The sequence below is a fragment of the Pagrus pagrus genome (genome assembly GCF_965226575.1).
Source record: "Pagrus pagrus genome assembly, chromosome: 8".
NCBI lineage: Eukaryota > Metazoa > Chordata > Actinopteri > Spariformes > Sparidae > Pagrus > Pagrus pagrus.
Genome location: NC_140192.1, coordinates 32,831,697 through 32,846,140, shown reverse-complemented (window position 1 = coordinate 32,846,140; position 14,444 = coordinate 32,831,697). Strand labels below are relative to the sequence as shown.

The 14,444-nt window shown below is 39.4% G+C and overlaps 1 protein-coding gene across 1 annotated transcript in view; it reads right to left on the bottom strand.

The window, feature by feature from the left end:
• Positions 1-3,139: 3,139 nt before the first annotated feature.
• arid3c (AT rich interactive domain 3C (BRIGHT-like)) overlaps positions 3,140-14,444 on the bottom strand; it is a gene marked incomplete at its 5' end in the record, with an annotated part of 146,514 nt that continues 135,209 nt past the window's right edge. Inside the window, 3 exons of the mRNA XM_084359346.1 lie at positions 3,140-4,359; positions 5,387-5,476; positions 7,176-7,466. Coding sequence (XP_084215472.1) covers positions 4,193-4,359; positions 5,387-5,476; positions 7,176-7,466 — 548 coding nt within the window. The 3' untranslated portion in view covers positions 3,140-4,192. The remainder of the gene's footprint in view (positions 4,360-5,386; positions 5,477-7,175; positions 7,467-14,444) is intronic.

Below are 14,444 nucleotides of genomic sequence, written 5' to 3'. Positions count from 1 at the left end.
GATATCAAAGGTCGAGGGAAATCCAATATAATGGCCTTTATTTGTTTTTAATGGGGTTTTTCTTATACTTAAACATCCAACATTAACATTTTTAATGAGGATCCTTAGTTGGGGTTCTTTAAGTGTGACCAACATACTTAGTAAGTGGAACATCTTGTTTAAAAATCATCTTGTCAATGCTCATGATGGACGAACTTTTAACGTTTAAAATGACCTCAACTATATTTTTGACATTTTTTGTTACTTTTTTTTAATGTTGGGCAGTAAATTAATAAAGGCTCATAAATTCATCTTGGGCTCTGATTTTGACTGTAGGAAAAGTGTGAATGTGTGGCAGTATAGCCTCAGCTCAAAGGTCCTTGTAAACTACATCTCAGTCTTTATCAATGAAACAGGAAATTTAAGATGTCTGCATATAGTCAGAGCATAGTTAAGAACTTTTTTATCCATTCTTATCCAACCCAAAGACTGCCCTCCTGACACTGCTGACAGGAAAAATGTCAGTGTGATTGCCATTCATTGTTACAAGCGCTGTCCTCCTCTTTGTGTTCATGTTTTCATGCAGATTGGATTTGTTTTTATGTGTCCCTAAAGAATGTCACAAAATGCTGTTTTGTTGCACTAGCACAACATGCAACATAAAAAGAACTTGTATTATTCTCTAGAATAATCTATTATTTTTGTCTTTGACTGAAAGGCATTTTGTGCTCAAACAAATATATGTATATGAAATAGCATGAATGCACTGGCAATTAAGATTGTGATTAAATTATGATTGTTGGCACAATCTATCACAAATGAGGTAGATGTCTGTCAATAAAATATTTCCTTTGGTAAAACAAAATCCAGTCGTCAGTTAAAGTAAACATTGGCCACACAATAAAAATAAATAAAATGTATGAGGTATATCTTGTATTCATACTTTACTACTATCTGCATTCAAGAAGGGTTTGCAAATACAATGGATATTAATGCAATATTTGCAGGATTTCATATTAAACATAATAAATATCAAATGCTTAAAAACTAGGGCCGGGACTCGATTAAAAAAATTAATCTAATTAATTAGAGGCTTTGTAATTAATTAATCGAAATTAATCGCATTAATCGCAGAAGCAATTTTTTTCATATGGGTTTTAGTATACCATTGAATAATGACAGAATACATAAGCTAAAGCAGCAAAACATTGTTTTTGTTTTTTTCAAGGTGGTACTTAACCAAGACCAACAGACTAGGGATGCAAATTATCGATTAATTCATTAATCGCTATTTGATGGACCTTATCGATCGATTAACGATTACCTGATAAGATGCGATTTTCCTGAGAACCTAAATTTAAGGGGAAAATTTAAGCTGAACACTCCTTATACAGGACTCTACACTAGTTTGTTAGTTTATTTTTAGAGCACAGCACAATGAAAAATGTTTAAGTAACGTTATTTGGTGAATGGTCTTTCCTGCCACTACACTATGATGATTACTGTATTTAACTACTTAAATCACAGTAGCATAAACTGATTTGTTGAACTCAGCCTGATGTAAACATTAATAAAACACAGGCAGCTCTATGTTTTCCCTGTGTGATGTTCAGGGACAGGTCAGGACAGTCTGAAGACAGAGAGCTCTGAGGTTGAAGTCTTATGCACCGTGAGACAGTGACAGGTCTGTAGGCTACCTATGTCTTGACCACATGTCAGCTGTTCAGCTGCAGCAGAGGAAACTCCGCTGTTCTCAGCTCCACTGCGACAAGCGCTTTTTAAACAGTAGCGACCGGCTAAACTATGGGAGGATACTGTAAACCGGCACGGATCCGGTGTGTTTATCAAAGCTTGGTCGCAGTGCTGAGGCACCGGGTCGGTTTGAGCTGCGTTCAGGCTACATTAAAACTTTATAGATCCATGGGCAGTGATCAGTGTCGGCGGCTTTTTAACTCGTTAAATAAATGTGCTCCAGTATAATCGGTACACCTGAAACTCATCCAGTGAGAAACGTTCCGCGGTGCAAAAATAAGTGCGATTAAAATGCGTTAATTTTTTTAACGCGTTACTTTTTGTGTAATTTTTGTTCACGCGTTAAAGTCCTGGCCCTATTAAAAACATTATTTTTTTCAAACTGGTTCCCATTTTCCATCACAATAAAGAAATTATTTTATATCGTTATGATTACAGAGGAAAAAAAAGGCTCTCTAATGTTTTTAATGACAAAAACGACTACCTAAAAAATAAATCTACATTCTATTCACAATATAAACTACGCTGTCACTGATTTCCTACAGACTACTTGTCTTTGTACGTCCTGCTATCACTTTCCCTATTTATGTTCTCCTGTTCCCTAAATGCAAAGGTGCTCTACTCGTCACAGCCATTTTTCTCAGAATTCAATGCTACTTGAGAGCTTTCTTGATTAATTTCTTCTCAAGGCTACATTACATCAGCTTTGTGCTTTTGTCTTATTATGCTCACAAATGTCACCAATATTTTTCTAGTCCAATATTCTCTTTAGTTAATGTGCGTTGCAGAAGAATGAATTCTCATCACATCAATTTAATCCGTGACTGTCTCTGTACACTCTGGAAGGCAGAGAGAACACGATTTTGTACTTTTCTTGTCATGAGAAAGAATTTTTGAGCTTGACTAACAAGGTTGCTAACTTGCTTGTTTTAGAATAATAATAATTATTTATTCCATGATTAAATTGTGTTATTGTAATCAGGCATATCTCACGTCAAAATCAAGTGATACTTATTTTGTGATCACAGCAAAAGAAAACCGAGGAAAAAAGAAAAACATAATAATGTCAGTAGCCTTCCATAGGAAAAGGCTTCCAAGTGATGTAATACTTCTGGCCTACTACCTCCGGCCATACTGGAAGTCCTTATGCTGGGACTGTAAACAACTCTTTGCATTTTTACATATACAATGGGGCTGTCTTAACAAAACTGAACAGACATAATTACTATGTTACTAGCTAATAATAGCTTTTTTTATGTTAGCTAGTGTGCTAATCACATTTATTGTCACTGAGAGAGTTAACTGACTATATCACTAGCTAATAATAATATAACAACTATGTCCCAAATACTTATTATAAACTCATCTTGCGTAAATAGTTTTTTTTAATGCGGCATACATCCCAGAATGCAATACAAAACGTAACAGCAGGGTCCAAGACCTTAGGTTATGTATGTGGCAATAGCTTTGTAGGGGATTGGGGTGGGGTGCAAAAAGGCATTTTGCTCCAAGACACCCTAACAGGTTAATGTGATCCTGCTAACTTGCGTATGTATAGCATTAGTATTATGGAATCAGCTGCTGATTTCTTCTATTGGGTGACCTGACTGTGTTTAAGATAAGAAACTAGGGCTTAAGACATGTGTCAGTAAACTAATTCCACATATTACAACCCTTGACTTTCACCTTTAATGTTACTACATACAGTACATCACTGTCTTTGGTCTTGTTGCTGGCTATATGTTATTGGCTTTTCTTAACGTACTGTCTACCTTATATAGTTAAGAGATTTTGTCTCAAGTCCTCTACGTCGGATGTGCTTTGTCTGTTTATATTCCATCTATAATCTCAGGTTTGATCATTGTCATTAAAGACCACTGTACATGCTGGACATGTTAAACCAACATGTTGTTTTCTTCTTTGGTATCAGCTGTAAACAGTTAGTTTCTGAGATCTGTTGATGATGCCTTCAGACATCATCAGCAACTGTAATTTCTTGCTGAAGGTTAACTGTTGAGCTATCTTGTGTTATTTGATTGAAACAGTGCACAAGAGGAGGTCTTTTATCCAGGTTGCACCTTAAGTTGGTGGGCAACCTTGCTTTTGAATTATGCCACACTTAACAGATGTCTCTGATGATTTGAAGGACAATGTTAACATGCAATGGTTAAATGTCCTGGAGACACACTGCAAATTCAGAGCAGGGGGAGAGGCAATAAGGGGGGCAGGCAGATTACTTTTTAAGTATTTAGTTTGTTTTGTTGTTTTACAAGTTTGCTGCTTTTCAATCCGTTGTTAGACTTACAAGTATTCTGATCAAGTGGAAGTAGAGAAAGCCACCTTAAACTGAAGTTTATCTGATAATCATTTCTCCAACTGCTTTGTGGCTTTGAGAAGAGAATGGATCTCCTCCCCAATTAGGTAAGAAGAGGAGGTAAGGAGGTGAAGAGAGACAGGAAAATCAGGGGGAGGAGTGCCCCAGGAGTGAGGAAGAAGACGAGGAGGAGGACGAGGAGCAGGAGGGCTGGAGCTGTTTGGGACTTGTCTTTTCCTGATTCTGACTTTTGCTTCTGCTCCCATGGTGTCCCGTCATCACTGCTATGGCTGCCTGCTGAGCAAACAGGATGCCTGAGGAACAAACATCAAGTCTAAGTCAGCTTCAAACTCCACATGGTCCTGGCATCAGCTCTTAAAGGACCGTGCAAGGGTATTTTTTAAATGTAATTTAATATTTTTACTACAAATGACATGACTGCCCAACATTATCCATAATACCTTCTAGGTAAACATTATTTCCCACATTAAATATAGTGTAGTACACTGTCACTTGAACACACTATCTTCACATATTCAAAGCAGAAGGCTCCTTAGAGAGCAACCAATACTACACTCTTCTATAATATGCAAACGTAGCCACTATATATGCTTGGATATATTTGATTATTAGAATTATGTAAAAAATGATTACTTGCACACATATTCCATAGCCACACCTTAGTTTGAGATTAACATACCAGCAACATTACAGCTTTCACTACAGTTTAAATGTCGATGATGATGATAATAAAAACAAAAGATAATAAAACAACAGTCAACAGTCATATAGAAACAGAATCTCTTTTGAGTGCTAACAAAACGAAGGATGTTGAGCTTCATTTAGAAAGGTATGTTGAGCTACAGTCACCTTCATTTTGACTCTTCAGAAACCTATGAGGGACATTACGGTGGCTCTGTACCCTATTTTCACAGTCAGTGGTGAGAGGATGAGCTGGATCAAGTCAGTTCTCAAGCTGCTTAACATTCAGGGAGAGCGCTCAGATATGGTGTGACGACCACTAGGCTTATACACTGACATGAGTGGCCTATGTTAAAGCAGAGAGGCAGTAATTACCACAAGACACAAGCTTCCTTCCTTTACATACACACCACCAGACACCCTAGGCATGCACATAAGACAATAAGCCCCATCGACCTCAAATCCACAGGCCCAATTTGGAGATATTTAACTTTTTTAACTCTATTGGACTGCCACTTTATTATGATAGATTTTATAGCAAAGACATCAAATTGCGTAGAGGACTAAGCACCAGGGTGCTGCTATAACTTATTGAATTTCCTGCCTGCAATTACATCAGCAAACGCCCCCTCTATTTACCTGTGTAGACAACTCCATTTATTTCTATTGACATGTTGATGCTGCTAATGCCGTTGGTAGACAGGTTCAATGCGGTCTCTTGTCTATCATCTGTCAAGAGAGGAGGCAGAGAACGAGAGAGAGAAAAACTCAATATGAGCATTTAGAAAGGGAACAGAAGAAGCCAGAAGAGTGCCTGGATGGAGTATTGGTGATAATTCAGTGAGTGACAGGATAAGGAGAGCTTTATTAAAGAGTTCTGGGGAGAAAGAACTGTCAAAAGATGTTACAGCCATTTGTACAGGTCAATAAGATGAAGCATACAGCACACAGTTTGAAACTTGGCTGAATAAATGTGACTGGTTCTAAAATAACAGTAAGCTCTTAAGAAAATGTACCAATAAAACACACTCAGTGATCTCAGTGAGCTGCAGTGATATTAAATCATCTCTGTAAACATGAAGTGCATCTAGGTAGAGACAAATAATAGTGTTTGGATGTAATCTTTAAATAATAGTGTTTATGTGTGAGGACCAGAGCCAGACGACCAGTGTGGGAATTAATCTGAGGAAGATTATTGCTAGTTTTTCCATCATATATCAAGTGCAAAACCCACTATTATGACTAATAAACAAGAGGGAGTGATTAGGACAGAAATATCACACTTGAGCAGATAGGCTACTTATTCTTCCTCTAGCCTCTATCATTAAGTTATATGTGACTTATGGCTTGTCATTAGCTGTGCTGGCTGAAGCCAAAAAACAGAAATACAGGCATTTTTATTCATGACAAGGTGATTTCAGCCTGTGGTCAAGATAACTTCTTCATAGCATGAAGCTGAGCTCTAAATTATACGCTATATGTTGAACTATGTGCACATTAATGGTTCAGGGGCTTCCCAGCTGTGTCTCAGACAGCCTCTCTGGCAGGGTCATTAGCTGTCTCTGCAGAGTGAGACTGTTGTCTCTGCGACACCACTCACTGCGGCAGACACACGTCATGTAAGTTTGCTAAGAGGCAGCTAAGAAGCAGGTTTGCATACGTTGAGTTTCTCAACAAATGCTGTGTTATATTAAATGCACATTTAATGTAATCTGTCAAAGTAACTTTGAACTGAATTGAAAGTTAGAGATAACTTAGACCAAGACCAAAACCAATAATGTGTTAGTCCATCTCTCAATATTGTCTGCCTTCCAGCCCCAAACCCACTGGTTTCTACTGGAGACATAAATCTTAAAAAGAAAAAAAAAGCCTCAAAAACACATAGTTTCATTTTTAAAAAGGGTTTAGTAATTTTTACAAAAACAGCCAGCACTCTAAAACATTAGGTATTTGATGGAGACTATTTTCAGCGGCCGATTACACATTAGGTAAACTAGTCAGTATTTGGGACAGCAGAACGGTTTCCCAAAATTGAGATAAGGCAGACACGTGTATTCATGGTAATGAAGAAACATGGCACCCAGTGCAACAGTGTGACTCATTGATGCGTTTTGGACAATAATAGAGTTCTATGGCACAGAGAAATAACATATATCAGGCTTTGATAGAAACAATACTTAATAATCTCTATTGTTTCATTGGAATTGCATTTAGTGCTTTGGAAATAACTTAAATTGAAAAAGATTTACAGACTTTCTCCATTTTATTTCAGAGGGCTTGGGGTGGGGAAAAATGAAATGCATGACCTCTGTAACTCTAAAATCCTGGCAACATATACTATTGAATTATTGCATATGATAAGGCTCCAGAGAACAAAGGGGAAAACTGTGTGTAAGCTGTTGTAAACTCAGACCTGAGAGTGTCTTACCTCTGTTGTTGAGTTTAATGTTGAGGGGCAGTTGTGTGGCCATTGCCAGCAGGTTATGCTGCAAGGTGTGCTTCATGATCCTTTGCTGCTCCTCTGCCACCATCATCATCCTCTTCTCTGGTGGTTCACCACTCTCTAGCTTCTCTCTGAGCTGCTCCAGGGCTGTCGCCCTGGCAACTGCCGCTGTCTGAGCTGCCGCGTCCTGGGCAGCCATGGCTACTGTGTGATAGCCACCAGGTGACATAGGGAGAGCGATGTGGCTGGGCAGGCAGCTTGCCATCATGGGCTCCTCTGGATAGAAAATAACTATTAAGAATGTCTTATAACCCAATATGCCACAGTGGGTCCCATATCTGCTGATAATCATGTGGGGTAAATATGGTTTAGAACAGGCTTGTGTGTAGATTTATATAATAATTTGTGGGGAGGGGCACAGTTGTAGTACACCTTGGGTCCTATAATGATCAACAAAGGCTGTCATGATGAAATAAAGCATAAATGCTAATTCATCAGTCAGTCATGCTGGGCCAACATGATACTGTAAGATTTTAATTGAATGTCTTTATCCAAATTATTTATTTTATTAAATGATTCAACCTTGCAGATCAACTGCAACAGCGGATAATCATGCAACAATTTCGCAAATTAGCATAGTCATTTGTGTGGAAATAAAGGATGAATCTCACACAAATTGCAACAGACAATTTGACAAATGTTTGTGACTCATAAAAGTGTCCTCTTTAACCTATAAAAGGTCCTGAGAGATCAAATAGGTGGAAAGTATTTTTCAAAAGGTTACACTTGTAACACTTTTTTGCTTCCCAAAAATGTTTTAAAACACCACTATACCAGCATAGTTACATAAATACATATACATAAATGATAAACATGTTTTACATACATTTTAAACAAAATAATTCAAATATCACTCACAACATTCAGCATCACTAGATATTCTGGAAACGAAATGATGTCACACCCTTTTTGTGTGTTGTTATTGAGCTTCTCTGGTTTTTGTTTTGGATAGACTGTCTGGCCACGTGTGCATGTTGGTGCATGTGAGCCCCCTCCATTCAGAACCATTGTACTGCCCCATTTATAAATAGACACAGCGAGCAGGGCTGCCAAGTCTGTGGAGGGTTTTTTTCATGCAAATGCGATCTTGACACTGATGTTTGTCCCCAAAAGTGGCATATGTCAGAACACACACACACATTCAGTGTGCGTTTTTCTCTCCACCTCCCAGCGGCCACTAGTGACCGTCCTTTTGTTCCCAACTCTGCTAGTTACTGAAGCAAATAATAGGCAAGGTGAACATCCTCTCACTTGCCACATGTACTTATTTTGTCTATATATCGTCACTTGACATGGTCCACAAAATGGTAACTTTATTCTGTTGTCTCTTTTCTTGAGGAAAAGCTTCCTCTGTGCTTCGCAACGCCGGCAGCTGCTGAGAACAGCAGAGGTAGAGAGAGTGGGGCGGGAGCCAACACACTCACCAGAAGAAATAAATACAAGTTTCAGAGATTTTTATGCCAACTTATACTCATCAGAAAAAGACCAAAGCCAAGAAGACATCAATTAATTTCAAAACAACATTAACTTACCACTGCTTAAAAAAGACCAAATTGACACAGTTGAATCACCAATAACAGAAGCCCCATTCACACTGCCCCTTCAAGGTGGGAATCATGTGCAGATACTCTGCCACACTGTCTGTGTGAAAGTTACAGTGGCAGAGAGGAGGGGAAGTTTTGCTTTGCCCCCATTGGAGGGAGTAACAGAGCAGCAGCAGAGGCAAGATGGCATCTGTGTGAATGGAGAAGCCGGCAGGGCGGTACAGGAGTGTGACGGTCTGATGGTGTTCACAGTCTGACAACTAAATAAATCCTTCACTCATCAAATAAAAGAGAAATGTCCCACACTTCAGCCCACAAGGCAAAGTTACAAGACCAAACAACAGTAATGTGGTAGCAGGTTGTGTCTTCAGCATCTTATTTGACAAAAAAATATTGCATTTATACATGGAAAAGCCTCTGTCATTCTGTCTGTCCCACCAACTGTTCGTTACATTTCTGCCCAATAAGCAGTGTCTGTCCCCGACAGCAGAGCCACGCGGCTCCAGCTGAATGGCGGGGATTATGTGATGTGATTCAGAGCAAGTTGTTGTAGCTACTTTCTCTGGCAACTTGTATTGACAAAAATCACTGTGACGGTCAGCCCTCCCGACCGAGACTTCAGTGAACTTTCCCCCAGAAAAAAGCCTCCCCCCGCGAGTGAGAGTCAGACAGGGTCCTCTATTTATGGATGGTGATTATGTAATTATGTAATTTAGAGCAAAAAACGTAACTTTGTCAGAGGTGGGAATTGTGGAGTCATCAAGTCATCTCCATGCCATGTATTTGTTCTGCTCAGTCACTGAACCAGGTGCATTCACTAATTAGCTCACCTTCCTGGCTGAAGAGCTGTGCTGATCGGACTCAGCTGGTTTAGTGCATGAACAGAACAAATACATGGCATGGAGATGACTTGATGACTCCACAATTCCCACCTCTGAACTTTGTCACTTTCCAGGATGCATCGTGGGTCAGGATCTCAATCACAACACTTATAACTGCATCCATATGATTATAAACAGTCGGTGGATACATGTTTAGATTAACAGGTCGAAACCGGGGGGCACACGTTAAAAAACCCCCACAGATGTCAACGTCATGATATCACGCCTCTTTTGGTTCTGCAACACTGGAGTGGCCTTAAGCCTTAAGCTTGGTTCAGTGTGAACAAACAAAGGTGGCGTAAAGGCATGCCTTCCTTGCGGCGATAATGTGGAGTCTCTGTGTGAAAAGGGCTAGAGATTGAACTTTCCACTGCCCATGAGCTCATGCCTAACAACAAAGAGCCAGGACACGATGGCTTCCCTGCTGAGTTGTATAAACACTTCTGCTCTATTCTAACTCTGTTCTTCAATAAGATAATAACTGAAATAAAACAGAATACAAGATTACCAGCAAATACGAACACAGCTACAATATCCCTCCTCCTAAAACCTAAAAAAGATCTGACACTACCATCAAGTAACCGCCCCAATTCTCTCCGCAACGTGGATAATTTATATCATTACTAATATACTAGTCCACAGAATAATAAATAAAAAATCATCCATAGTCCATCCAGACCAAACCGGCTTTATCAAAGGCAGGCATTCATCCAGTAACACATGCAGACTTTTCAACTAAACGGACAACAAGCAAAACCACCATAGTCACCATAGATGCAGAAAAAGCTTTTCGACAGTAGGGGTGGGTGGCTTGATTCTAAAATATTGATATTACCAATTCTACATGCTCCTTTTGTAGATCAATTCAAGCTTCAATCAGATCGAAATAAAGGGATCAGTTTCAGTTTCTTCCTAAATCAAATTATCTCTCCACCACGGCCCCAACCCAACCCACCCACAGTTTATAGTGTTATCAGGTCAGACATTTGCAAAATTAAAGTTGTAGGGAATATAGTTTAGGCCTACACTTGGAACCTACAGGCTGGGCACACTGGATGCCTGTGTACTGCGTGGCGGCTGCGTTGCACTCGCATGTTTGTGTCCACAGGCTGCGTGGCAGCTGTCCTGCTCCTGCCTGTCCTATCTGTTTACATGGAGTTTGACTTTGATAATTATTGATAAATATGATGATGTGTATTTCATTACATCTAGCAGATGCTTTTGTCCAAAGCGACTTACAGTAATTCATACACTGATGTCAGTGGCTGCCATGCAAGGTGCTGACCAGCCCATCAGGAGCAGTTTGGGGTTCAGTATCTTGCCCAAGGACACTTCGACAACAAGATGACAAGACGCTGGCTCTACCCCTGAGCCACAGCTGCCCCCTTTACCCTGCTGAAAGAGGGAGTACGGAAGAGTATTAGGGCCAGGGATGAGAAAAAAAGTTTTTTTATTTTCATTATGTACTTCAAGAAAAAAGTCGAAATGTCAAGAATAAAGTCAAAATACAATTTTGTGTATAAAGTCGAAATGTCAGGAATAATGTTGAAATATAATTTTGTGAATTAAGTCGAAATGTCGAGAATAAAGTTGACATTTCAAAATTAAAGTCGACCTTTAGAGATTACATCATTATGACTGCCTCAACAAAATCCCTTATGTAGATGAACTGGTGAAGCTATACTTCAGAATCAGCTTCAGTAACAAAGAATTATTTCTCTTTAGCTCATAAACAGTGTAGTTGTCAGTATTAAACTGTGTCTGTTCAGAAGGAAAAACCACACAAGCATGGAAGAGGTGGCCGCATTCATGCAAGCTGAAATTGAAAGTATGTAGTAATGGCAGAGACCGGATGCTGCACACGCATCCAGTGTGTCCAGCCTGTTAGACCGTGATTAAATTGATTTATGGGTGGGTTAAAACAAAGATGTTATTTCTTTTGCAATAATCCTTGTGCCTCTGCATTATTTCACCATTTGCATTATTTCATAACCAACCCTGTGCCTTTTCCAAGCTTAAATATCTTTAAAGTTGTGATCACTTTTTTCAAAGGCTGATCTCTGGAGAAAATCTAACAATTGGTTCTGCATCTGCTTTGCTGTCTGGTTTTGTGGTTTGTGCCACGGTTTTGTTCCTATTTAGTTCTCGCAGTTGTATCACTCATTGCACACATTAGCCAGGATATGATGCACCTGCTGATATCCTGATTATTATATCTGGTGTACACATTACATTCACATGTAAATAAAACAAACAAAATGAAAAATCACAAATAATGCTAGCAATAGCATTGATATCAGCCAGTAAAGTTGACAAATTATGGTCTTCTACATACCTCAGTTATATACTTGATACCCCCATAATTATAACTCTTAACCATTATTTTTTCAGGTATATTGCTCTTGGGGATCAATCCCTTCAAAAATCTGGAGAGTATCTCTTAGCACATATGACAATCTCTCCAGTGGCAATATAGACATACATTTTACATACCACACCAAAATGTCTGGGGGCTCTTCATCTAACCATTTTTGCAAAATTGAGAGGCATGCAGCCTATAAAGTCTACTAGCCTAGTTAATATGGCTAGTCAGGGATATAGCGCAGAATATCAGACTGATAACTTAGTTTATAACATTGAGACTGTGACCTTCCCTCGCCACTCTTTCATTGAATCATGCTCTAAATGTGTAAATCACAATAATTAAATTTTGATCTCCACCTGACAGTGGGGAAATGTCTCAGCAAGCACCTTACACAATGTTACATAATTAAATACCAAAGCTAATCACTACTGCCTCCCGTCATCCCTGCATAGGCAGCCAAAACATACTACTACTAAAAGGTACTGTAGTGGCAGATTCCTCCGTTCTGTTTTAAAAGCCACCTGAATGGTACGAGCTGACTTTGTTCTGACGCGTGTCCACTTTCGTTCAAAATAATCCACTACTCACGGGTCTGCAGTTGATGTCCATTTATTAGCAGGATTCCATGGTTTAAAAACATCAACACAAAAGGAAAACGTATCCCGTGATTCAAATTTCACGGTCAAAAAACATTTTGCGTCCGGCTCGTCTCATCCTGAACAAAGGCAAAAGGCTGCCATACACACCTGTGCTTGCTGACCTGCATAAGTAAGACTCCACCTACAATCAAATATCTTCCGGACAGGTATAGATTAATCAATAAATTAACATAAACAAACCACTTACATATATTGAAATTAATACATTTAAACTAAAGCCTTAATTTGCTGACTTAAATCTAAACTCTTCAAATAAGTTTGAAATGGCTTCTACAAGTCCGGCCCCTAATTATAAGGCAGGAGATCTTATAATTAACTTAAATTCTGCTCCAACGTCAACCAAGGTATCTTCATTAAATTAATGTATTTTACTGTTCTACTCTGTTTTACTATTCTTGATGAACTTTCAATTTCTCAACTTAAATTTGAATACACAACAGAAGCTTCTTATTTTTTCTTCTGGATGGCAAAGTCCTTTTGTGGCAGGGCAACGCTCTTACATCTTTTGGTCCTCAGTCTCACAGATCAGGCAGAGTTTGTCAACGGGTCTTTCCAGTGTGCTGGATCTTGTCTTTACCAGCACCTGCCGAACGAGACCCTTTGCATCCATCTTTGTATGTACTACTCTCCCAAGCAGCCAGGAACCTCTTGGGGCATTTTTATCCAAGATCATTACAATATCTCCAGGTTGCAGGTTCTGCTTGACTTTGTTCCACTTCTGGCGTTCCTGCAGGCTTGGTAAATACTCCTTTACCCATCTCTTCCAAAATAAATCTCCCAGATATTGGGCTTGTTTCCATCTCCGTTGTGAGTAGCAATCCTCTCTTCTGAATAGACCAGGTGGGAGCAATGGCTGTTTCTTCAGTAGCAGTAAGTGGTTCGGGGTTAGAGCCTCCACGTCGTTAGGATCATCCGATGATGCAGTTATTGGCCTATCATTGATGATAGCTTCCACTTCACAAAGCACTGTTTGCAGACACTCATCATCGATTGTTTGTTCATGAAGCACAGATTTTAGAACCTTCTTCACCAATCTTACTTGTCTTTCCCAAATACCACCGAAATGTGGTCCAGCAGGTGGATTAAAAATCCACTGTATTCCTCTTTGTGTTAGAGTATTTTGCAACTTGGTTTGATCCATTTCCTGTATAGCTGCTCTTAGTTCTCTTTCAGCTCCAACTAAGTTTGTTCCGTTATCAGATCTGATGAGAGTCACCTGTCCTCTTCTACACATGAAGTGTCGAATTGCGTTTATGCATGAATCAGTGTCCAGTGTGTGGGAGACTTCAATGTGCAAAGCACGCGTTGTTAGACAGGTAAACAACACTCCATATCTTTTAACGATGGTGCGACCCCTTTTGACCTCTACGGGTCCAAAATAATCCATCCCTACATTTGTGAAAGGTGGTTTGTCAGGGAGCAGTCGATCCATTGACAGGTCTGCCATCTTTTGCTCTTGAGTTTTTGCATGGTTTTTTCTGCAAGTAACACAACGGAACAAAAGCTTTCTAATTGCTGCATTAGCTGAGGGAACCCAATACCGCTGACGAAGGTGAGAGAGCATGAAGTTTCTCCCGGAGTGTCCAGTTTTTTCATGTATGTCTTGTAGCAGCAGGTTGGTGGCATGATGATCTTTTGGCATTATTATAGGATGCTTTGAGACTTCTGGCATTGCAGATTTATGTAACCGCCCACCGACTCTGAGTACACCATCTTGAAGGTATGGATCCAGCCTGTAAATTGGA